The following is a 27,447-nucleotide window of genomic DNA, read 5'->3' as shown; positions in this document are numbered from 1 at the left end:
AAACGATTCCCCTTTCCAGATATTGAGAGAGCCAAAATTTGAGCTCGATCAAACGACGTTAACCCGTGCCGCTCGTCGCTCAGAGTTTGAAAAAATCCAAATTGAGGTATTTTAAGATTTAGGTATTTTGCATAGTCTGTTAGACTATAAAGAATGTGACAACAACATTGCAGAAATAGCCCTGACCAAATTTTCGAACCATTTGTGGTATTTGAATGCAGAGTTGGTGGGATTATCGTTTTTTGATCCCACCATTACAGACAATGAAAAGTTGTTAATGGCTAATAAATTGCTCAGTAGCACAGATGAACCATCAGAGCACGCTAACCTACATGAGTTGATAATTTTACATAGTTATCTAATCTATTCTAGAGCTTTTGTTAAAGTAGTTTTTGAAACGTCAGAATATAATGCTCGGCATTTGCTTACAACTTGCAGGACATATTGCTTTTGTTCTTCATCTTTTGTCAGAAGGTCGTTAAAGTCGGTTACTTCCTACCTCTTTTAATTTTTCTTTCCTAACTTTTGGATTTACAACCCTAGCGTGCTCCGATGGTTCATCTGTGCTACTGAGCAATTTATTAGCCATTAACAACTTTTCATTGTCTGTAATGGTGGGATCAAAAAACGATAATCCCACCAACTCTGCATTCAAATACCACAAATGGTTCGAAAATTTGGTCAGGGCTATTTCTGCAATGTTGTTGTCACATTCTTTATAGTCTAACAGACTATGCAAAATACCTAAATCTTAAAATACCTCAATTTGGATTTTTTCAAACTTTGAGCGACGAGCGGCACGGGTTAACGTCGTTTGATCGAGCTCAAATTTTGGCTCTCTCAATATCTGGTAAGGGGAATCGTTTTGTGGTGTCCAGACGGACAAAATTCCGACATCGATTTTCTGTGGTCACCCTAGTGTGCATAGGCCTCAATGGTGCATACCATAGCTGATGCCACCAGTGTTATACAAGCTATTTGTCTCGGGCGACCTTTAGACTAATGTATATAACATTTCCACACTTTCCGCAGGTTTCCAGGTGTTCCGCTTCCCAGCCCATTAGCCGCTAGGTACACTAGAAAACATAGGAGTACAAACGCTCATTATCTTATCGGGTTCTGCCAAGATTCTTTGAAACTGTTTCTCGGGGCCAGTTCTCAGGATTATTTGTCACAAGAAACCAAAAGGGATTTGTCAGAGTGACACGGTGTAACGAGTGCGCATTCATCTACAACAGCGAGGAGCGCTGGCGTCTATCAGATCTCAGCAAATTGCAGTATTGATCATTTGGAAGTAAACTGGGGACAACAGCGAGCCGCCGCCGGCACACGTCCCCTTCATAGAGCCCTTCTCTGCACTCCTAAACAATTAGGCAATATTTACATTTTTTTTTTTTTAGCTTGTCAGTGTAATTTTAGACTTCATTCACATGTACAAATTGTCAAATCAAGAAACTGCACGTGTTAATTTGTTGCAGATTTTGCCGGAGATTTTGCCTTGAGCAAAAGGGTGTAAAACCCGCAGTGAATAGCCGCAGCATAAAACCTCACACAACTCTCATCAGCGTCTCAGTTTTCACCGTGTTTAATCAATCACTGATGAGAACCTATAGAGTTTCTACTATTGATTGCAACGTTAAGGCTCATTCAGACATCCAAGATCGACGGGTCTCCCAACCCGAGCATGGTGGTCCGATCTGATTTTCTAACTGCAAGCCTGGATCATCAAATCCCGAGCGCCCAGCAAGTGACTAGACCATTGCTGTAACTTCTACCAGCTTTATCACAATGTATCCACAGCATGTCCTATGTAGATTCTCCACAGCCGGGAGGCATTTATAGCCGATCCACTATATAGGTTTCCTATAAATCTAGACGGCAAAAAAGATAAAAATAAAGATGCCCTAAGACATACTTGGGAGTAGACATCTAGTTCAGGACAGGCACGTCGCTGGAAGATAGTTGGAGCAATCAGGTTAGGACATAAAGGAAAAGAAGTTCCAGCACCTATAATTCTGGCAGAACTCTGATGAACAGTAACTAATCACTCAAAAAAAAAAAAGTAACAGCGTGAAAATTAGGACAGATTCCGAACATATTAAACTGGAATGAGTAGAAAAAGCAGTTTAATTTGTTGTAGTGAATAGGGGCAGCTTTTCTACAAGACTTCTGTTAAAGAGAACCTGTCAGCAGGACTTGGCACTATACAGTAAAGCCATGGCTGGAATGGGGCGGTGATGCAAATTAATCTGACAGGTAAAGGTTGTTGAATAAACGTTCTCTAAAGTTTTGCTCTAATGATGTCTTCTGTTCATTGGGATCTGCCTAGGGCAGACCTGGGAAATGTGCGGCCCGCGGGCCACATCCGGCCCTCTGGCTGTCCCTGTCCGGTCCACACCGTGCCTGCTCTGTCTCAATCTGCGCTGAGTCGCTGACTGCATTGGTGGACCGAGGGGAGTATGTGGTGTTTTTTTTTTATATGCATGGGATGTTTGGGTGTGCATGAGCAGGCTGTGTGGGCCTCATGCAGTGTATACGGGGAGGCTGTGTGGGGCTCATGCAGTGTATACGAGGAGGCTGTGTGAGGCTCATGCAGTGTATAAGGGGAGGCTGTGTGGGGCTCATGCAGTGTATAAGGGGAGGCTGTGTGGGGCTCCATGCAGTGTACATGGGGAGGCTGTGTGGGGCTCATGCAGTGTACACGGGGAGGCTGTGTGGGGCTCATGCAGTGTACACGGGGAGGCTGTGTGGGGCTCATGCAGTGTACACGGGGAGGCTGTGTGGGGCTCATGCAGTGTACACGGGGAGGCTGTGTGGGGCTTCATGCAGTGTATACGGGGAGGCTGTGTGGGGCTTCATGCAGTGTATACGGGGATGCTGTGTGGGGCTTCATGCACTGTATATAGGGAGGCTGTGTGGGGCTTCATGCTGCCTATACGGGGAGGCTGTGTGGGGCTCAATGCTGCCTATACGGGGATGCTGTGTGGGCTCATGCAGCCTATATGGGGAGGATGTGTTGGGCTTCATGCAGCCTATACGGGGAGGCTGTGTGGGGCTCATGCAACCTATACAGGGAGGCTGTGTGGGGCTCATGCAGTGTATATGGGGAGGCTGTGTGGGGCTCATGCAGTGTACAGTCATGGCCAAAAGTTTAGAGAATGACACAAATATTAATTTTTACAAAGTCTACTGCTTCATTTTTTCTAATGGCAATTTGCATATACTCCAGAATGTTATAAAGAGTGATCAGCTTAACAGCAATTACTTGCAAAGTCAATATTTGCCTAGAAAATGAACTTTATCCCCCAAAACACATTTCAACATCATTGCAGCCCTGCCTTAAAAGGACCAGCTAACATCGTTTCAGTGATTGCTCCATTAACACAGGTGTGGGTGTTGATGAGGACAGGGCTGGAGATCAATCTGTCATGATTAAGTAAGAATGACACCACTGGACACTTTAAAAGGAGGCTGGTGCTTGACATCATTGTTTCTCTTCTGTTAACCATGGTTATCTCTAAAGAAACACGTGCAGTCATAATTGCACTACGCAAAAATGGCCTAACAGGGAAGAGTATCGCAGCTAGAAAGATTGCACCTCAGTCAACAATCTATCGCATCATCAAGAACTTCAAGGAGAGAGGTTCCCTTGTTGCCAAAAAGGCTCCAGGGCGCCCAAGAAAGACCAGCAAGCGCCAGGACCGTCTCTTAAAAGTGTTTCAGCTGCGGGATCGGGCTACCAGCCGTGCAGAGCTTGCTCAGGAATGGCAGCAGGCAGGTGTGAGTGCATCTGCACGCACTGTGAGGCAGAGACTCTTGGAGCAAGGCCTGGTCTCAAGGAGGGCAGCAAAGAAGCCACTTCTCTCCAGAAAAAACATCATGGACAGACTGATATTCTGCAAGAGGTACAGGGAGTGGACTGCTGAGGACTGGGGTAAAGTCATTTTCTCTGATGAATCCTCTTTTCGATTGTTTGGGACATCTGGAAACCGGCTTATTCGGAGAAGACCAGGTGAGCGCTACCACCAGTCTTGTCTCATGCCAACTGTCAAGCATCCTGAAACCATTCATGTGTGGGGTTGCTTCTCAGCCAAGGAAATGGGCTCTCTCTCTGTCTTGCCTAAAAACACAGCCATGAATAAAGAATGGTACCAGAATGTCCTCCAAGAGCAACTTCTCCCAACCGTCCAAGAGCAGTTTGGCGATCAACCATGCCTTTTTCAACATGATGGAGCACCTTGCCATAAAGCAAAGGTGATAACTAAATGGCTCAGGGAACAAAACAGAGATTTTGGGACCATGGCCTTGAAACTCCCCAGATCTTAATCCCATTGAGAACTTGTGGTCAATCATCAAGAGACGGGTGGACAAACAAAAACCTTCAAATTCAGACAAAATAAAAGCATTGATTTTGCAAGAATGGACTGCTATCAGTCAGGATTTGATCCAGAAGTTGATTGAGAGCATGCCAGGGAGAATTGCTGAGGTCCTGAAGAAGAAGGGTCAACACTGCAAATATTGACTTGCTGCATTAACTCATTCTAACTGTCAATATAACCTTTGGTTACTCATAATATGATTGCAATTATATTTCTGTATGTGATAAAAACATCTGACAAACACACATAAAAACCAGAGGCCAGCAGATCATGTGAAAATATAATATTTGTGTCATTCTCTAAGCTTTTGGCCATGACTGTATATGGGGAGGCTGTGTGGGGCTCATGCAGCATATATGGGGAGGCTGTGTGGGGCTCATGCAGCGTATACGGGGAGGCTGTGTGGGGCTCATGCAGCGTATACGGGGAGGATGTGTGGGGCTTCATGCAGCGTATACGGGGAGGCTGTGTGTGGCTCATGCAGTGTACATGGGGAGGCTGTGTGGGGCTCATGCAGTGTACATGGGGAGGCTGTGTGGAGCTCATGCAGTGTATATGGGGAGGCTGTGTGGAGCTCATGCAGTGTATATGGGGAGGCTGTGTGGGGCTCATGCAGTGTATATGGGGAGGCTGTGTGGGGCTCATGAAGTGTATATGGGGAGGCTGTGTGGGGCTCATGCAGTGTATATGGGGAGGCTGTGTTGGGCTCATGCAGTGTATATGGGGAGGCTGTGTTGGGCTCATGCAGTGTATATAGGGAGGCTGTGTGGGGCTCATGCAGTGTATAAGGGGAGGCTGTGTGGGGCTTCATGCAGCGTATACGGGGAGGCTGTGTGGGGCTTCATGCAGCGTATACGGGGAGGCTGTGTGGGGCTCATGCAGTGTATATAGGGAGGCTGTGTGGGGATCATGCAGTATATATAGGGAGGGGCTGTACTTGGGTTCAAATGATATATAGCAGGTTGTCAGCACACCTAAAATTCTGCTTACTATTAAATGATATAATTATTATATTATTGATAACATTAATTGTAATATATTGATAATAGAATTAATTCCGGCCTATTGGTTCAGCCCTCCACAACAGTCACGGTCTCTCATGTGGCCCCTCGGGAAAATTAACTGCCCACCCCTGGCCTAGGGGGCAGGGTGGTCTCCTCCGCCCCTCTACCAGCTTTGTGTCTTACAGGTCACTATTTAGCGACCTGCCTGCTTTTCAAAAAATTCCACCCCGTCGCAATCACTGGGGTGGGCAGTGTGTGCGCAGTGCGATTTATTGGGAGTCTTAAATAAAATGGCGGCAGTGGATGCAAAGATCAACGTATCAGCTCAATTAATTCTTCATCGAGCCGAAGTTCTAAACCGTGCATATGCCACATGGGCGCCGTTTTATTGAAGATCGGCCTTATAATTACAGTATGCAAGCGCTGCCCACCTTGATGATGGTGGCGGAGGCAGAAATCTGAAAAGGAGGAAGGATACTGAATAATTAGTGACCTGTAAATGATACAGAGGAGGCTGGTAGAGGGGCGGAGAAGCAGAAGACCACCCTACCCCCTAGGCCCGCAAAATGCACAGAAGACGTCATTAGAACAACACTTTAACAGTGGTTACCGACCGTTCATTAGAATTCTGCCAGAATTATAGGTGCTAGAACTTCTTTTCCCTCATTTCCTAGTTGGGATGCCTTTACTGCAGCTGTCAGATTAATCACCATCACCGCGCCATTATGGCCGTGGCTTTACCGTATAGTGACAAGTCCAGATGACAGGTTCTCTTTAAATGACAATTATGCTTTGACAGCAAAGACCTAGATATCAATAAATCTTACTAATCTCTAGAGATGTGCAAAATGAAGAACTAAAGATGGACAAGACACAAAACACTGACCTACATAATTACAAATACAGTACATTGCATTAGTGAATCCTCTTGGGGTCGGGTCTCTTCGATATATGGACAGATGGAAGGAGCACACAATCTTGAGAATTCCAACCTTTCAAGGCAGGTAATCAAAATGTGACCAGTTTTTATTATAAGCAGTAGACCCCAGGGCTGTAGAGTCGGTAGGCCAAACCTGCGACTCCGACTCCTCAATTTCCCTTCCATCGACTCCGACTCTGACTCCACGACTCCAACATATATTGCTTATATTTAAGTGAAAAATTTCTTGTGGTACAATGTGAACATCAGACATTTAATCATTTTTTATGATACAATAATCAAGATATTTAGATAGAACATAATATCTATTTATTGGAATACAACTTTAGAACACAAAAAACTGTAATAAATTGTAAATATGTAATACACCATGTAATATCGAAAATATATATATATATATATATATATATCACTATGTAATAAACTATGTAAGTGGCAAAAAACAGATTTCAACAAAAACATACTAAACATTTGTGCAGTCTATGAATTTGTTCTAAGAAATAGAATTGCCTCCATCAGATCCTCCTTCATAGATGACCTCAAATCTGACCTAATAATTTTAAGGCCAGAGAACAACCTCTCTACACTAACATGGGTTGGAGGCAAAGCCGTAACCACATGGGCAACATCTCTAACAATTTCCGGGTATAAAGGAATTGCCTCATGCACAGCCAGTTTTGATGAACGGTTGAATTTTTCTTTTTCTGTGAGATCAAGTGAAACATTTTGCTGAAATATGGTCAATCTGCTTGCTATAGGAGACGGAGTGAAATCTTTTTCCTTGCGGCAACGCTTTGCCTGCTCCGTGTCATCCAAATACTTGTCAAAGTCAAACTCCTCATCTGATGAGGATGAAGATATGGCAGCATCAGCACTGTCAGGACCCAAGTCCTCTTGCGCCTGGCAGTCCTGTAGGCCACTCATCCTAACTGCTACCTCAGTCAGAGATTCTTTTCCTTTAGTAAGCTGTTGATCATCAAGCAATATACGATGACTCGGGTCCACATAAACAGCTGCCAGAAAAATTTTATTTTCCAATAGCTGTGTCTCTCTCCGTTTCATTGAAGCAGAAATGCCATCTGCGATTAAATCTCCTCTTTGGGACAGGCAAAATAGCAAGTTCTTCCACTCCCTTATGAAAATGCCATGAGTTAAATCCTCAGCTTGTAATTTTTTAGTCACGGTAAATAGGTGATTAAGCAATTCCTTCAATTCAGCCACCTGTGTCCATTGACCTTCATTTAGGGTTACCTGAGGGTTCGCCATATCTATAAGAAACGGTTTTAGCCAGGATCAAAACTAGGGGGGGGGGGGATTAGAACCTCATACTGTTCCGCAGAATCTCATACTGAACACCTCAGCTGCTGCAGAACCTCATACTGCACACCCCTACACTTGAAAATAAAGCCTGCACCTTAAGATGTGGTGAATGCAGGCTATTTATTCCAACTATCAATTGATGTTGATGTGTTACTGAAGACGAGCAATGCCTGTCCTGGGCGTCCTTTTGGGCAGATATGAGGTGTACCTGACTGGTGCTAAAAAAAAAAAAAAAAAAAAGGAGTGTTAAGTCTGTGTGCTACCCGGCTTTCATTCTTTTTGGTACAGATAAGATATGGATAGAGAGACATGGATAAATGGATAGAGCAGATTTCTAATCTGCTTTTGCTATTGAAAACATTATCTATGAGCTCTATCTATGAGGTGATGCGGTTTTTCAAAAAGCTGATCTGCTTTTGCAGCTGAAAAATGTATCCTCAAAAAACGCAGCAAAAACGCTGTGTGTGAATGTAGCCTTAGATCAGGAATAAAACAGCCATTTATAGGACATTTCATAACTTTCCCAAATTCCTATGAAAAAATATTCAGCACATTCTGCATTGAACTACTGTACCCAATTTATTATTTAGTTTAGGAGTCGGAGTATTTTATACCGACTCCACCAAAATGAGCTCCGACTCCACAGCCCTGGTAGACCCATTATTTACGCTACAATTTTGACCCTTTTTAGGGTGTTGTGGGGACAGGAGCATAAAACTAGGCACTGAGTATTTCCAATGTACGCTGCCAGTCTCCGGCACATTTTCTACCCATGGATGACTCCGGCAGTGCGGACGACACAACCACAACAATTAGATATGAAGGAATTCACTCTCGCAGAATCATCCTGCACATAATGAACACATTATTCTGCAGAACCCAATACATGGTGCTGAAGCAACACGCGGCCCCGATGCCAAGCAGCACAGGTCTCCAAAACCATGAAAGGAAATGCTGCGATGCAAAACGGATCTTTACCCAATTTTCAATGAGATTTCCATATAAAACATAAAAAAAAAAAAAAGTTATCTGACTATATACTGCTGGTACTTTTTCACGATGCAACAACAGGTTCACAAATGGGCATCAGCAAGTAAACTGGGAGGTGATAACTATTAGGCTGGGGCTACACGGCAGTTTTGGGTACAACGCAGGTCACTCGGTAAGAGATCACTTTACAATGCAGCATTAAAAAAAACTCAACCAGTTGGAATTTTTGTGACTTGTAAAATTGTGATGTAGACCACAGGGCTGTGGAGTCGGTAAGCCACAACACCGACTGACTCCTCAATCTCCCCGACTCCACAGCACTGGTTACTACTGAGCATGTACATAAAGTGCAGCACAGATTCATCTCATCTACGACTCCACATCACTGGTCACTACTGAGCATGTACATAAAGTGCAGCACAGATTCATCTCATCTCTGACTCCACAGCACTGGTCACTACTGAGCATGTGCATAAAGTGCAGCACAGATTCATCTCATCTCTGACTCCACAGCATGTACATAAAGTGCAGAACAGATTCATCTCATCTCTGACTCCACAGCATGTACATAAAGTGCAGAACAGATTCATCTCATCTCTGACCCCACAGCATGTACATAAAGTGCAGCACAGATTCACCTCATCTCTGGCTCCACAGCATGTACATAAAGTGCAGAACAGATTCATCTCATCTCTGACCCCACAGCATGTACATAAAGTGCAGCACAGATTCATCTCATCTCTGACCCCACAGCATGTACATAAAGTGCAGCACAGATTCATCTCATCTCTGACTCCACAGCATGTACATAAAGTGCAGAACAGATTCATCTCATCTCTGACCCCACAGCATGTACATAAAGTGCAGCACAGATTCACCTCATCTCTGACTCCACAGCACTGGTCACTACTGAGCATGTACATAAAGTGCAGCACAGATTCATCTCATATCTGACTCCACAGCACTGGTCACTACTGAGCATGTGCATAAAGTGCAGCACAGATTCATCTCACCTCTGACTCCACAGCACTGGTCACTACTGAGCATGTACATAAAGTGCAGCACAGATTCATCTCATCTCTGACTCCACAGCACTGGTCACTACTGAGCATGTACATAAAGTGCAGCACAGATTCACCTCATCTATAGGGCCTGTCACACTAAGCGATATCTCTAGCAATATCGCTATAACTTGTGACGTTATAGCGTTATTGCTAGCGATATCGCTGTGTCTGATACTTACCTCCGACCGCTCCCCTGCTGCTTATCGCTGATCGCGCGAGAACAGGCTGGACTGTTTCTCGTCGGGCGCTTCCTGCGGCGCTTCCAGTGGAGAGACTAGCATGGAGCCGGGCGGGAGGACGCAGGATCGCCTAGTGTGACAGGTAAGTAGCGACCCCCGTCCCCAGCGATGTCGCTGGTGAGATCTGCCTGTGTGGCAGCTCACTAGCGACCACTTAGCGATGCACCAGCGATCCTGACTGCGTCATATTGCTGGTCGGGATCGCTGGTGCATCGCTAAGTGTGACACTACCTTATGACTCCACAGTGCTGATCACTACTGAGTATGTACATAAAGTGCAGCACAGATTCATCTCATCTCTCACCCCACAGCACTGGTCACTATTGAGCATGTACATAAAGTGCAGCACAGATTCATCTCATCTCTCACCCCACAGCACTGGTCACTACTGAGCATGTACATAAAGTGCAGCACAGATTCATCTCATCTCTCACCCCACAGCACTGGTCACTACTGAGCATGTACATAAAGTGCAGCACAGATTCATCTCATACCCCACAGCACTGGTCACTACTGAGTATGTATATAAAGTGCAGCACAGATTCATCTCATCTCTCACCCCACAGCACTGGTCACTACTGAGTATGTACATAAAGTGCAGCACAGATTCATCTCATCTCTGACCCCACAGCACTGGTCACTACTGAGTATGTACATTAAGTGCAGCACAGATTCATCTCATCTATGACTCCACAGCACTGGTCACTACTGAGCATGTACATAAAGTGCAGCACAGATTCATCTCATCTCCATCTCATCTCTGACCCCACAGCACTGGTCACTACTGAGCATGTACATAAAGTGCAGCACAGATTCATCTCATCTCTCACCCCACAGCACTGGTCACTATTGAGCATGTACATAAAGTGCAGCACAGATTCATCTCATCTCTCACCCCACAGCACTGGTCACTATTGAGCATGTACATAAAGTGCAGCACAGATTCATCTCATCTCTCACCCCACAGCACTGGTCACTACTGACCATGTACATAAAGTGCAGCACAGATTCATCTCATCTCTCACCCCACAGCACTGGTCACTACTGAGCATGTACATAAAGTGCAGCACAGATTCATCTCATACCCCACAGCACTGGTCACTACTGAGTATGTATATAAAGTGCAGCACAGATTCATCTCATCTCTCACCCCACAGCACTGGTCACTACTGAGTATGTACATAAAGTGCAGCACAGATTCATCTCATCTCTGACCCCACAGCACTGGTCACTACTGAGTATGTACATTAAGTGCAGCACAGATTCATCTCATCTATGACTCCACAGCACTGGTCACTACTGAGCATGTACATAAAGTGCAGCACAGATTCATCTCATCTCCATCTCATCTCTGACCCCACAGCACTGGTCACTACTGAGCATGTACATAAAGTGCAGCACAGATTCATCTCATCTCTGACCCCACAGCACTGGTCACTACTGAGTATGTACATAAAGTGCAGCACAGATTCATCTCATCTCTGACCCCACAGCAATGGTCACTACTGAGTATGTACATAAAGTGCAGCACAGATTATCTCATCTCACACCCCACAGCACTGGTCACTACTGAGCATGTACATAAAGTGCAGCACAGATTCATCTCATCTCCATCTCATCTCTGACCCCACAGCACTGGTCACTACTGAGCATGTACATAAAGTGCAGCACAGATTCATCTCATCTCTCACCCCACAGCACTGGTCACTACTGAGTATGTACATAAAGTGCAGCACAGATTCATCTCATCTCTGACCCCACAGCACTGGTCACTACTGAGCATGTACATAAAGTGCAGCACAGATTCATCTCATCTCTGACCCCACAGCACTGGTCACTACTGAGCATGTACATAAAGTGCAGCACAGATTCATCTCATCTCCGACTCCTGCTGTGAGGTCAGAGATGAGATGAATCTGTACTGTACTTTATGTACATGCTCTGTAGTGATCAGTGCTGTGGGGTCGGAGATGAGATGAATCAGTGCTGCACTTTATGTACATGCTCAGTAGTGACCAGTGCTGTGGGGTGTGAGATGAGATGAATCGGTGCTGCACTTTATGTACATGCTCAGTAGTGACCAGTGCTGTGGGGTCAGAGATGAGATGAATCTGTGCTGCACTTTATGTACATGCTCAGTAGTGACCAGTGCTGTGGAGTCATAGATGAGATGAATCTGTGCTGCACTTTATGCACATGCTCAGCAGTGACCAATGCTGTGGAGTCAGAGATGAGATGAATCTGTGCTGCACATTATGTACATGCTTATGGGTGGTAGTGAGATGTTAATGTAAAGCAATAGGTGGCTACAAAATTCCCAAAAAATTCAATCAATTTTTAAACGGGAGATTTTTACTAAATCGCACCAGTGGGGGGTGATGTAGAGGAAGTAGAATAACAATGACACCCATTCTTCTAGTATCAAGCTGAGAACGCAAGCTTTAATGCCACATGCAAATTAGCCAGAACGTGCGCTGGAGGCGGGTAACTGCACCAACACACCCCCAATACAGATCTAGACAATTTTGAATGTGACTTCAAAGGTTAATTTCCCACCAATGGCACACTGGATTACCACAAAACAGGTACAATGAACATTGTTGCGCTAGGACCTATACAGTCAGAGGACTCGCTTCAGTAGTAATATCGACTTCTGATATGAGGGTGTTTTTATTTTTTTTTTTTTTAAACACAACACAATATGAGGAGCAGCTTTAGCTTTTACCAACTGTTATAGGATATGAAACATTGTGAAACGTGCTGTGCCAATAGTCAGTCTTAATGGGACAAGCAGATGGCACGCATTCCCTGACACCGCTTACTCATCACAAGTCATCCCGCTGCAGAACACAACCAAACACTTGGCTTGGATCTAGTGCCGCACGCCAAGCTGGAGCGCGGCAGAAAGGAAAAGCTCGAGGTTTTTGCACAAAATGTTTAATTGACGCGCGACTCTGGTAAGAATAAATCATTTCCTATCTTTACGGCCATTTTTCCTGATGTTGTACCTTCATCAATGAATAAAGGAGAAACATTACACGGTGACAATTTTAACACATCATAGTCACATGGGTTTGGAGCCAAGACCCCCCACCCCCTTAGTTTGACAAAACGAAAACGCAGAAGCGCGCCACTGGGCATTATGCCCCTTCCGCTGTGCTCGGCACACACAGGTTCTGTTCCTTACTGCAAGGGTAACAGGAGCCCCTGTTCTGGAGACAATACAAGATGAATAGAAAAAAAAAAAAATTGTCTTGCTGCCAAGACCCTCACAGACCACTCAAAACACTGCTCTGACGTGCTGAAGCGTCCGGAAATCACACCTCTCCTGTGTGACTCATTAAAGATAAAAGCACAATGGATCTTTAATAGGATCTAGCATGTTTATGGGGTTTTTTTTTTGAAAAATCGGAATACTATAAAGAATGTGATCTGATCCTAACAAGCTGAAAATGAAGATGGGACCGAAATCAGGGACAACAAGCAACAGCCGCTCATACGAGGAAGACCACGTCTATTTCCAGAGGCCATCAGCGGCTATTAGAGCGAGCCTGACTGAGTAACATACAATCATCTGAGATATTGTAATGTTACGTAAGCGATCGCAGCACGACGACCACGTCAGACATGGAGCAGAACCAGAGGATGAGACATCTACATTTATCACTTTAAGAACCAGAAGAGGAAGGTTATCGCGAGGACAGCAGGAGACCAGGCACAAAAAGCTTTCATCCGTGCCGCATACACTGGCAGAAAGTAACATTTATTCATCTGCTCTGCTTGATATGTCATATACCGGTCCCTGCTCTTTGTGTGGGTGCACCGCAGTATACAGAATATTAGTGCCACTTGTTATATGTGAGGAGGATGCAAGTACCGCACATTCCTTTCCTAGGGACTAAAAAGAATGACATTTAAGGATTTATGCATCAGGTGCAAGACACTTTTGCTAATTTCACTTATAATAAAAGTAAATTTTTTTGGATCCCACCAAGAGCTCCACTGATTGCCATAGACCTCCTCCTCTATGCAAATGCTACTGCCATCCCTATTCTAACAAGTGTTAATCACTCCACCAGCCTTCAATTTGGCATCTGATCCTCAACTCGGAGTACTGGAGTCATAAGACTCATCCTGGTTATGCTTGATCATTCCCCACGATAGCGTAGAGAACTGGAGCCATAAGACTCATCCCGGTTATGCTGGATTGTTCCCCATGATACTGTAGAAAACTGGAGCTACTAGACTATCCCCGGTTATGCTGGATCGTTCCCCATGATATCGTAGAGAACTGGAGCCTCTAGACTCTTCCCAGTTATGCTGGCTCATTCCTTATGATAGTGTAACGAACTGGAGCTATTAGACAGTTCCCAGTTATGCTGACTTGTTCCCCCCATGATACCATAGAAAACTGGAGCCTCTAGACTCTTCCCGGTTATGCTGGCTCATTCCCCATGATACCGTAGAGAACTGGAGCCTCTAGACTCTTCCCGGTTATGCTGGCTCGTTCCCCATGATACCGTAGAGAACTGGCGCCTCTAGACTCTATCCCGGTTATGCTGGCTCGTTCCCCATGATACCGTAGAGAACTGGAGCCTCTAGACTCTTCCCGGTTATGCTGGCTCTTTCCCCATGATACCATAGAGAACTGGAGCCTCTAGACTCTTCCCGGTTATGCTGGCTCGTTCCCCATGATACCGTAGAGAACTGGAGCCTCTAGACTCTTCCCGGTTATGCTGGCTCGTTCCCCATGATACCGTAGAGAACTGGAGCCTCTAGACTCTATCCCGGTTATGCTGGCTCGTTCCCCATGATACCGTAGAGAACTGGAGCCTCTAGACTATCCCGGTTATGCTGGCTCGTTCCCCATGATACCGTAGAGAACTGGAGCCTCTAGACTCTTCCCGGTTATGCTGGCTCTTTCCCCATGATACCGTAGAGAACTGGAGCCTCTAGACTCTATCCCGGTTATGCTGGCTCTTTCCCCATGATACCGTAGAGAACTGGAGCCTCTAGACTCTTCTCGGTTATGCTGGATCGTTCCCTGTGATAACAGATTACCGGGAAAATAAGGACACCATTCCAAGGCTCTTAGCCTGCCATGGCCCTCAGTTAGATCAAGAAGTAGCACCAGGGACCAGGACTTCTCTCTGGAGGCAAACCTAGCACTATTCTTTATAGCAAATTACTCCAACAGGTAAATAGGCCCCATATTAAAGGCTGTAATAAAACACATGACTTAATGAATCTCAATTAAATAAAGTGGTCAATAAAAAAAATTGCTAACGTGATCCTGTATTATTCATTTTGTTTGCAATCAGACTCCTAAATTAAAGATTCCTACCTCTTACATTGTCTATCCTAATCAATTACTAATAATACTAACTGGTCACAGCTGCAGTCTTGTGGCTCCACAATAAATCCTAAGGTAAGTATTAATGTTATCGCTGCACATCAGAATAACTAAAGCGATTAACGATCAATAGCAGCCTCCTCAATAAGTTTCGCTTGACAGGCTTCCTCAGGGGGCTGGGGATATCATAAAGGAGTAAGGTAGCAATCTACAATTTAGGAGTCTGATTGCAAACAAAATAAATAATACAGGATCATGTAAACAATTTAATTTTTTTTTACTATTTGTTAATTGAGATTCAATAAAAGTCATGTTTTATTACATCCCTTAACATGGGGTCTACTTACGCGTTTGGGTAATTTGTTGTAAAGAATTTTCCATCCCTAAGAGGGCATTTACACTTCTTTGTTGCTTTAAAACCTGGCACTAGGCTCTTAGGGAGAGTCCTTATGGTAAGCACTATACAGCCTTTTTCATGGAGGAAATCGGCAAGTGCGGGAATTGATAAAAATATTATGTGCCACTCTTTCGGCAAGTTACATAAGTCTCTTCCTACTTTAGATCTGGTTTCCATCAAATTCTTACGCCCACTGCCCTAAGTGTAGAGTTTGCGGGGTCACGGCATCCCCGATAATCTTCCTGTTTTCAGCTTTATCTGGATCAGAAACTGTAAGAATGTCCTGGCTGCTAAGGGAAAGTCAGCTGTCAAGTACAACAAATGTTGGGGTCTGAGGAAGACATTCTTCTAAGGAAGGGAGGGTGACTGCAAATATTCAACTTTAACTCTTAAACGTACCCCCCCCCCCGCACTGCTCCAGCACAGGGTTAATTCTACTAGGCTTATATGACACTGAGTAGTGCCCTGTGCCCTCAGATGCCATTCTCACCATTCTTGCTAAAAGTCAGGTAACAGAGATCCGGAGGAAAACACTGCGGCGTCAACGAAGCCTCAGTTAGTTTCTTGCACACGGGCCAGGACAGAGGAAACGCAGGACGAGGACGATGTGCGCCCCAGCATACAAACAGCAGCTCGGAAAGCCTTTCCTGAGCTCATTTCCACCTCATTCCGGTCTATTTGCTCCCACAGGCGCACACTGCCCCGTCCCCAGGTTGCTTTGTTTTGAACGGAACAAACAGCTCCCATCTTTACATAAACACTTATTTTTAGTAAAAGTAACTACAGGAATCCCAAGAAATGGAAGAAGCTCAAAGGAAACAGTCAGCAATCTCAACATGCTTTTCTTATCCATTACAGGTCTTCTCTAGCAAATAATTGTGCTCCCCCTGGAAATAGTGAAATAAAAGTGTTATGACGACCCCAGAAACAACCCCCCCCGGGACTAAAACATGCAAGAAGCGGAGCCGCCAAGATGCCGAAGTTCCAATCCCAAAAAAAATGTTTCTATGTTTCTTAGAGGGATTTGACGTGCCAGCCAACAGAAATCAGTGTAGAAGCAAAATGAAAACCAGGCTGCACTGGGGGGGGCGTGTCACATGGAGGAAGATGCCCAAGTGCAGTTACACGCCCCCAGTGCACTTTCTGAGCTGCCCTATAGTATAACACTGGGCCGAGCGCTATGCAATGCTTTATCTCACAGCACTTGGCCGTGTTACGCTGTAGGGTGACTCTGGCCTAAAAGTGACACTTCCAATATCTAATCCCAGATGTGTCCAGTTTAGGTCAAGCACAAGCGGTCCTCCTGTTCCTGGATCCAGGGACTATCTGCCTCAACACATTTCTGCCATCCAACCTTACAGCTTGTGTTTTCCCGTCTTTTGGGAGAGTGTTAATTACATACTTTCTAACTTTCCCATGACTTTTCACAAATACTCTCCCGACGGCAGATGTTCTTTTGGCGAACACCATGACTCTAATCCTTCCTCCAGTCTGTAATTCTTGGATACGAACCAACAGATCAATTAGGAAAATCACTATATTGCAGAGCAATTATGTATTATTAGGAGGTGGCCCCCGATATAACATGGCCGGTACCTTCTCTCAGCTATTATTCTGTACTTCGTCCTTACAGGAAGGAGATCTACAACTTTCCAAAACACAGTATCACCATCTGCTTACTGTCAATGAATGAGAACATCGATATATCCAGAGGCTGCTGAGACCTGATCATATCCATCTAATCCGACGTAACGGATGTTTTCTTTTTTGTTTTCTGTTTTTTTAAACAAAACAGATCCAGTTGAAATCAGTATTTTTTTTTTTTTTATCAGGCAGACAAAAAAGTTGTGTCTGCATCATTTTTTTGTCGATGGATTTCTGCTGGATCCGTTCTAACGGATGATTACTGGGCAAAGCTTTAGCCTAAGAGAAGGCGAGAGACAATGAAATGAGATTACTGGTTACAGGTAAAACGGAGAGGCTGTTTATAGTTCAGAGTGGACAAGACATTGGCAGGCGCCACGTATTCTGAGAAGTGAGGAAAAGGAAGTTCTAGCTCATATAGTGCTGGAAGAATACCAAAGAAGAAAAAAAAAAAAAACAGTCAATTTAAAGCGTGTGTATTCTAAGCTACCGGGCATGAGAATAGGGACTAAATTTGTAGTAGCGGTGGCCAACCATGATCTTTATTATTAAAGGAAAACGATCATACAATTCATGCTGCCCAAACCAAGATTGCAGGCACATATGGTTTTACGTAAAACCATGAGAAGCTGAGGACTACATGGAGAGACGAGACTAGTCCGGCAGCGCCGACGGCAGGCTTCTCCACGCTCCACTGCAGGTGATTGACAGGTCTCTCCCTATGAACACACATGAGAGAGGGCAGTCACTTCAATCAGAGCAGTGTGGTGAGACCAGGGGCGACACCGGGCTAGTCTCAATCTCCCTATAGTCCCTGGGCGGCTTCCCCACTAAGTTTTCTTCCAAACAGCTTGGGCATTTCAGAGAAAAACATACCTGGCTGCAATAATGCCGCCAGACTGTGCAGCACGCTGCCCTTACTTTGGCTTTCACAGGTTCCCTTCAAAGCTTTGGAAATCAACGGTATATACTGTATTCACACGACAGAGACCGAATATTCATTAAAAATGGAGCAAACACCAGAAGGGAAACCTATGAAGTCATTTTTCATATTGTCTTGCTCCTCGTCCCCATCATACTGACAAAGGAATAAGGAAATCTTCACCTACGCAACACACACTTGCCTCAGACGGAAGGTTTGGGGTTTCTGAGCTGCTGTAATAAATGGCTCCAGACAAGTGACGCCATCACGAGTGCCCACTTTCTTGTCACAGGTCCAACCTTGGAAATACTGGCTGTGAAAAGCAGGATGCAGCCTTCCCTTCCTGCGGCCATCAGACCACACAAAGGAGAAGCCCCGAGAACAAGGAGACGTTTCCAAGTCTAGTTCAGTCACTGTCGGAGGTGCCGCGTTCAACGTCAGCGCGGCCCAGGACGTACACCGCCAAGAAAGCCCAAGTGCACATTATATAGCCACAGTGAAGCCACAGTGATGGGGCAGAGTCATCACAGTGGCCACACAGGACCCTGCTCCAGCGGGGAGCACGTCATCTGTTGGGACCCCTATCGGAACTGGAAGAAAGCTTCATTCTGCATTTACGCTGCTGTTAATATTATACAAAAAGGGATAATTACATCTAGTGCGCCCACGTTAAATTAATGGATAAAATAATGGAGCACTGAAGATTTCACACCTTTACGTACTCCCGTCCCTTCTCCGAGGACTGTCCAGTCTCAGAAGATGTTAAATGACAGCTCTGCCTGTACATTGCTTTATTTTGGTCCAGTTTGAGCCAGAACATGAGCATTTTGCTTAAAAAGAAAACTCCATACACTAAATATGAGGGCCGAATAAGATACAAAAATCCTGTACAGGAATGTATTCTATATGGGGGAAGGGAGCGAGACAGGAGAAGATTTCAGCTGCAGCTTCCTGAGCAGCTGAGACTGTGAAGGCCACTTCTCTTTCCATCAGTAATGGGTAACATCCTACATGTGGCAGAGCCCCCCCCCCCCCCCCCGCGCACGCACAGGAGAACCGTAATTCATTTCATTGGCTTCATAAGGAATTAAATTTAAAAAAAATTCCAGGTGTAAGTGGAGGAAAGGCCCAAAGCTCCACAATGCAGACATGTACATACCACCAAACACGGAAACTAATAGTGACCACAAAAGTATAAAGGAGAAAAAACTACAGCTAATACAGAAAGAGCAGAATAAAGCCAAACGATAGTGAACAGGTTTATGGTGCAGATCTCATTCCCTCAGCAATAGGGAACTTCTAGCAGAATTGTAGCTATTGTTGATATGTTCCATGCTTGGTCTGTGCACCACAGAAATCAGTAAGAAATACATGGGTCAGAGATTAATCGTAGATGAGGGGCCCAGGAATTCGCTGAGCCTTCTGCTGCTTGTTCAGGAACACAAACAAACAAAAGTTTTTCAGTTCCTCTAGAGTTTTTAGGAACCGATCCAAAGACTCCTGGAGCCGGTCTGGCAGATCAATATGAAATTTCAAACAGGAAACACAAAATGTTAGATATTAGTGGCAAATTTTTAGGTTAAAAGAGTATTCTCATCATGAAGCCACTTGTGTCTGTAAAAGCAACTATGAGGCTGGACAGGCAGCTTTATAGGACGTCACGCAATGTGTGGGCTCAAATCATTGCTCATGCAGAACACAGAAATAGCTGCTTGTATCAAGAGATTTGGAGGTGTTGAAAGCCAAGCGATCACGCTAGGACATCCCACGCATGACGCCCTAAAGCCGAGCGATTACCCTATGACATCCCACGCATGATGCTCCACAGCCGAGCGATCACCCTATGTCATTCCACACATGACGCTCAACAGCCGAGCGATCACCCTATGTCATTCCACGCGTGACGCTCAACAGCCGAGCGATCACCCTATGACATCCCACGCGTGACGCTCTACAGCAGAGCAATCACCCTATGACATCCCACGCGTGACGCTCTACAGCAGAGCAATCACCCTATGACATCCCACGCGTGACGCTCTACAGCAGAGCAATCACCCTATGACATTCCATGCTTGATGCCCTTCAGACTTATTTTTTTTATATGATTTACATAAACTTAACTACAATGTACAGTTCTGCAACTTTGTAAAAACATCACTGCTCTTCTAACTGATCTAGCTACAGTACATATTGTCGCCCAGAGCTGCACTCATAATTCTACTGGTTGGAACTGAAAACAGGAGCAGAAAATATACTCAGACAAGTCGCAAAAGATGGACATACACCTTCAATCAATGCCGGCCGAACCTGGCGATTTTAGGGGCACCAGCGGACCGCCTAAAGGTAGCGTCATACATACACAGTGCTAAGCACTCGGGGTTTACACTGCAATCGTGGAAAAAAACAACCAGCATTTCAAAGAAAATACCATTTTCTATTATGAGGCTCCAGACGGCCTCCGTCCCGGTACAATGGCCATACAGTCACTTTGGACTCTATCGGCCTGGAAACACTGAATGGCTCAGCAGAGACCACCATGTATTGTGTGAACCCAACCATATTGTAAGGGGGGGTGGGCTCTACTGTTCCCCCATAGCAGATTTTAGGGAAAGGATTGGGCATTTCCAGAGACCCAACCTTTTTGTTCTTGGGAAGAAAAGCCGCTGCAGGTGCCTGGCACTGACCAACTTTCCTCTCGCGATGCAGAATACATGCACGCTAGTGATAAGCGAAAGTGCTCAGATATGTTGTTATCTGAGCATCGGGAGTGCTCGAATAATATGTCCAAGTCCCTACTGCTGTTCGACAGCCGCAACACATGCCAAAGTCACTCGGTTAGCACCTTAGCATGCTCACATAACACCTTATCACTAACGCCAGATAGAACACAATGAGCATCCACGTCTATGTGAGGGGAAGAGGCAAATAATAAGGAACTGATTATTTGGCCCATAGGGTAATCAGTGGCGCATAGGGAGGCAAGCGGGGGTCTGTAGATGTGATGACATGGGCATCTGCTGCCGGCAGGTACAGTTAGGTCCATATATATTTGTACAGAGACAACATTTTTCTAATTTTGGTTCTAGACATTACCACAATGAATTTTAAACAAAACAATTTGGATGCAGTTGAAGTTCAGACTTTCAGCTTTCATTTGAGGGTATCCACATTAAAACTGGATGAAGGGTTTAGGAGTTTCAGTTCCTTAACATATGCCACCCTGTTTTTAAAGGGACCAAAAGTAATTGGACAATTGACTTCAAAGCTATTTCATGGACAGGTGTGGGCAATCCCTTTGTTATGTCATTCTCAATTAAGCAGATAAAAGGCCTGGAGTTGATTTGTGGTGTGGTGCTTGCATTTGCAAGGTTTTGCTGTGAAGGAAACATGCGGTCAAAGGAGCTCTCCATGCAGGTGAAACAAGCCATCATTAAGCTGCAAAAACAGAAAAAACCCATCTGAGAAATTGCTACAACATTAGGAGTGGCAAAATTTACAGTTTAGTACATCCTGAGAAAGAAAGCAAGCACTGGTGAACTCATCAATGCAAAAAAGACCTGGGCGCCCACGGAAGACAACAGTGGTGGATGATCGCAGAATAGTCTCCATGGTGAAGAGAAACCCCTTAACAACAGCCAACCAAGTGAACAACACTCTCCAGGAGGTAGGTGTATCAATATCCAAATCTACCATAAAGAGAAGACTGCATGAAAGTAAATACAGAGGGTTCACTGCACGGTGCAAGCCACTCATAAGCATCAAGAATAAAAAGGCTAGACTGGACTTTGCTAAAAAAAACATCTAAAAAAGCCAGCACAGTTCTGGAAGAACATTCCTTGGACAGATGAAACCAAGATCAACCACTACCAGAATGATGGAAAGAGAAAAGTATGGTGAAGCCGTGGTACAGCTCATGATCCAAAGCATAACACATCATCTGTAAAACACTAATAATGACTAATAAGTCATGTCAGACTAACTTAATTTCCTTCTATGACGGTATCACTGATTGGGTGGATCAAGGAAATGCTGTAGATATAGTATATCTTGACTTCAGCAAAGCATGAGACAAAGTCTCTCATACAATCCTTATTGAAAAAATGACTAAGTATGGAATGGACAAGGCAACTGTTAGGTGGATTCATAACTGGCTTAGTGATCGGACCCAAAGAGTGGTCGTAAATGGCTGCACATCCAGTTGGAAGAATGTCTCAAGTGGGGTACCACAGGGCTCTGTCCTGGGCCCTGTATTGTTCAACATCTTTATCAACGATTTAGATGAAGGAATTGAGGGTAAACTGATTAAATTTGCTGATGACACAAAGCTAGGAGGGATAGCTAATACTAGAGAAGAGAGAGAGAGGATTCAAAAAGATTTAAATAAACTGGAGAAGTGGGCAGCAACTAACAGAATGGTTTTTAACAGGGAGAAATGCAAAGTACTACATCTGGGCAATAAAAATGAAAAAAGCATATATAGAATGGGAGGAATAGGGCTAAGTGACAGCACATGTGAAAAAGACTTGGGTATACTAATAGATCACAGACTGAATATGAGTCAACAGTGTGATGCAGCAGCAAAAAAGGCAAATGCAATTCTAGGATGTATTAACAGAAGCATACAGTCTAGATCACGTGAAGTCATTATTTCCCTCTACTCCTCTTTGGTCAGACCTCATCTGGAATATTGTGTCCAGTTTTGGGCACCACATTTTAAAAAGGACATCAACAAACTGGAGCAAGTTCAGAAAAGAGCGACCAGAATGGTGACCGGTCTGCAAACCCTGTCTTATGAGGAAAGGTTGCAGGATTTGGGAATGTTTAGTTTGCAAAAGAGAAGACTGAGAGGAGACTTAATAGCTGTCTACAAATATCTAAAGGGCTGTCACATTGTAGAAGGATCAACTTTATTCTCATTTGCACAAGGAAAGACTAGAAGCAATGGGATGAAACTGAATGGGAGGAGACACAGATTAGATATTAGAAAAAACTTTTTGACAGTTAGAGTGATCAATGAGTGGAACAGGCTGCCACGAGAAGTGGTGAGTTCTCCTTCAATGGAAGTCTTCAAGCAGAGGCTGGACAGACATCTGACTGGGATGATTTAGCGAATCCTGCTTTGAGCAGGGGGTTGGACCAGATGGCCCAGGAGGTCCCTTCCAACTCTACGATTCTATGATTCTTGACTGGCCAAGTCAGTCACCTGATCTCATCCCAATTGAGCATGCATTTCACTTGTTAAAGACTAAACTTCAGACAGAAAGGCCCACAAACAAACAGCAACTGAAAACCACCGCAGTGAAGGCCTGGCAGAGCATCAAAAAGGAGGAAACACAGCGTCTGGTGATGTCCATGAGTTCAAGACTTCAGGCAGTCATTGCCAACAAAGGGTTTTCAACCAAGTACTAGAAATGAACATTTTATTTACAATTAATCTGTCCAATTACTTTTGGTCCGTTTAAAAACAGGGTGGCACATGTTAAGGAGCTGAAACTCCTAAACCCTTCATCCAATTTTAATGTGGATACCCTCAAATGAAAGCTGAAAGTCTGAACGTCAACTGCATCTGAATTGTTTTGTGTGAAATTCATTGTGGTAATGTCTAGAACCAAAATTAGAAAAATGTTGTCTGTCCAAATATATATGGACCCAACTGTATCTGAATAGGCCTCGTGCACTATAACGACCCCACACGCCTCCCGATGTGAACGGCGCTCGATTACGCCATAAGACATTGTTTACATTTAAACTTTCCAAACCCTGCACTGGAAAACAGCTTGACATTATTCCTTTCTTTCCAGTCCACCTTTGGCTGCACTGTGTGAACTATGCCGAACACATTGCCTAATGAAAAAAAACACATTGAGCAAAATATGCAAGCCCTCTGTGGACGCTTAACCAGGAGAGAAGTCTCGGGTCACTTCTGGGTGAATTCCGGCAGAATTGAGAACGCAGCTCCGGCATATAACACAGGCTGTACCTGAAGATTAGCACCGCAAAGGTAATGCAATATATTTACAAAGAGGCTCAAATATTTATGTACACGGCTTCTATATGTAAACTGTGAGAAGCTGCGAGCAAATACCCTGCGGATAATCCCACTTTCCCACGGAGGATGGCAGCGCCGTGTCCAGACGCTCAGCACTTTCCCTGTGAAACCTAATCATTCGCCGGTCCCTCCGCCTGCCGCTTCCTCATTCCACTAGGAGGATGCTGACAATTACAGCACCGATGACAAAGGGATTGCCCAAGAAGAAGGAATCCTGCACACAGGGAGCCCGGGAAGCCCCCGACATCCATCCCCTCCCTCCCATCTGCGGCTCCAGCACTCCGTATGTGCAGCGGTTTGCTGAATACCGCAGTGCTGCATGCAGAGCCCCCCACAGACGCTCCGCCACCGAGGTGCAGCCTAATCATGAAGGCTCTGCATCGCTCAATCATCTAGGAAAAAAATAGGAAAAGCCATTACTACAGCAGGAGGTTTCCAGGAAGAGCAGAGCTAGGAAGAGCCGCGCTGCACCCCCCGATGAATCAGACCACCGAATACACCTTTATTAGGAGGGAGAGCATTAAAATCTGATCTGTACAGGAGATTCCATTACACCGGCCCAAACATAGCAGCGTCGTCCTATTAGTGCTCCCATGGCGCATTAGTAAAAATAAAGACAGACGCATCGGGGGGGGGGGGGGGGGATTAATGAATTTACCGGGGGAGCACGGTGCAGACCCCCACTTGGACGTAGCAGGGTGAGATACCAGCAAGGGTGCGGGGTACGTGAGGGGACAGATATCCAGTCCAGAAGTTTCCTATGTGCATTAGGGTCAGGTGCTGACCTAGGCTCTGAGCACATTGGTGCTGTAGCCCCCCCCCCCCCTATATATAGTGGTCACATAGTTGCAGGTGTCTATGTTGGGGACAGACGCCATCAATACCGTTGTGGTGCTCCACTACTGAGGTCAGACAATGCGTGTGGCCCATTCTCAGTTATCATCCAGGGTCATAGCCCCTCGGCCTGGAGGACACTGGGGTTAGCCCCCCACCCCCCGAGACCCCGGATCTGTAAGGGTGAAATACTCCTCAGATGCCCATGTCCACATCTGTTCCACGTGCAGGTGAGCCGCCTTTACACATACAGATCTGACCAACAGCAACTAAAATCCGTTCCAGGACTAAATCCGTCAGGAAGAATCTGCCCGATCACAATGATTGAATCAGAAAGCAGCGCAAGGTCACAGCTCGTTACAGGAGCGCCGCCTCTGACCCGAGGGAAACCTGCGGCTGTCACCAACCTGAGTGGTCAATGGGCAGATCTTATCATTCTGGACTAAAAAACTGGAGATACTTTGTCTCCATCACCTAAACATTCGATTCCAGGGGTGAAGACGCCATTTTGGGCGCACCACAGAAGCGGGTGCCCATCTGTAGGATCCAATCTCCTACAGGACTCAACGATCTAATCGCCCCATTGACCGCGGCAGAGCGGGATCCAGGCGGCAGACCAGGCAGCTATGGGGCCCAGACCCTGCACACTGGACCAGTACTGGGGTCCCCACTGGGATGAGGGGCAATGCTTACAAATTGGCAGCAGGAAGACCCCAATGACCAGCAGGCCCCCACAAGACCTGACGTCTGCACCCAGCCTGCCACCACACCTGCTCAGGACCCCCCACCATAGGGGTGCACATGGCCAGGACCCCCCACTATAGACTCACACAGCTGTGCCAGGCTCCATGCCCTCCGACAGCAGGGCTCCGACCCCGACTACACAGGAGGGCGCCGCTCACCTGCCAGCAGCTCCGGGGTATCCCGCCTCCTCCGCGCACCGTCCGCCTCACACAGCGTGCACACCGAGGCCGGGGGCAGCAGGACGGCGAGGAGCAGCGCCAGGCACACACCGGGACCCTGCCTCCAAGCCCCGGGAGCCCCATGCTTCTTCCTCCTGCCTGCCGCATCCCAGCTCCTCATGACTGCAGCCCGTGTAGCCGCCGCTTGGGTCATCACATCTCGGGCGCCGGGAACAGCTCCGCTCCTCTCACCCGTCACACGCTCACACCCGCCGCGCTCGTACTCCCGGCTAGCGCACACGAACGCGCCCACACACACGTCAGCAGCGGGGGCGGGGACACCGCAGTGTATGGGCGTGGCGTAGGAGCGTAGAATGCAAATACACGATAGTGGCGATCGCATGGAGTAGGCGGGGCTTAGGCGAGTTACTGACTGCTTGGCTGAAGGGAGTTGGAGGAGCTAGAGGAAAGGGGCGGGGCTCCGAGGCTAAGCGGGAGAGCTCTGTCACGGCCTCAGCACAGTCAGTGACTGGATGGAGAGAGCGCGGGCGGCTGATGTGACGCTGCTGCGGTTGAGTAATGGCAGAGAGAGGAGGCGGAGGAGTGAGAGGAAACCTGGGCGGCTCCAAGCCGAACCTAAGCCCCCAGCCCTGATGACTGACAACTTCTGGGACTTTACACACAACCTGCCGGCGCTGGGGGTGACGGAAGGGCGCACGGAGCGGCGCAGCGCCCTCACCACTGCCGGGCTCAACTCGGCAGTTTCTTATTCAGCAGTTGTTTTTTCTTCTGTGTTTTTTTTTTTATAGGTTTAATAACAAAGACGAAGCCTCACAATAATAACATATGGGAATACACCAGCTACAGTCACTGTAAGGCTATGTGCCGACGGTGCGTGTTAAAACGCACACCAAAAACCGGACTCCTTCCCAGAAATCGCGCGATTTCACCGCGATTATGATCGCGATTTTGCCGCGATTTTCGTGTGCGATATTCAAGCACTTTCCAAGCGATTTGAAGCATCGCTTGGAAAGTGATTGACAGGTTGGTCACAGTCGTCAAACATAGTGTTTGACAAGTGTGACCAGGTTTTTACTATTGAGGCCGCCTATGCGGCATCAATAGTAAAAGATAAAATGTGAAAAATGATAATAAAAATAAAAAAATCGGGGTATATTTACCTTCCGACGTCCCGCGCTGCATTCCCAGCCTCAGCGTTCCCAGTAATGCCTTGCGAGACCTGTGATGACGTTGGTCTCGCGTTGCTATAGCGATCTCGCGAGACTACGTCATTACAGGACCTTGCCGCAAGGCATTACTGGGAACGCTTAGACTGGGAACGCTTAGGCCGGGAATGCAGCGCGGGACGCCGGAAGGTAAATATACCCCGATTTTTTATTCTTTTTTTTA

General features: G+C 45.9%; 1 protein-coding gene across 1 annotated transcript in view; it reads right to left on the bottom strand.

Moving 5' to 3' along the window:
* The window catches only part of STIM2 (stromal interaction molecule 2), a 101,732-nt gene extending 75,179 nt beyond the window's left edge, over positions 1-26,553 (bottom strand). Inside the window, exon 1 of the mRNA XM_073574715.1 lies at positions 26,038-26,553. Within this exon, the coding sequence (XP_073430816.1) occupies positions 26,038-26,440 (403 nt within the window). The 5' untranslated portion in view covers positions 26,441-26,553. The remainder of the gene's footprint in view (positions 1-26,037) is intronic.
* Positions 26,554-27,447: the final 894 nt, after the last annotated feature.

Source organism: Dendrobates tinctorius, unplaced genomic scaffold (genome assembly GCF_039654945.1).
Source record: "Dendrobates tinctorius isolate UK_male_01 unplaced genomic scaffold, ASM3965494v1 ptg000039l, whole genome shotgun sequence".
NCBI lineage: Eukaryota > Metazoa > Chordata > Amphibia > Anura > Dendrobatidae > Dendrobates > Dendrobates tinctorius.
Note: the sequence above shows the minus strand (reverse complement) of the source record. Positions and strands in the feature narration are given on the sequence as shown.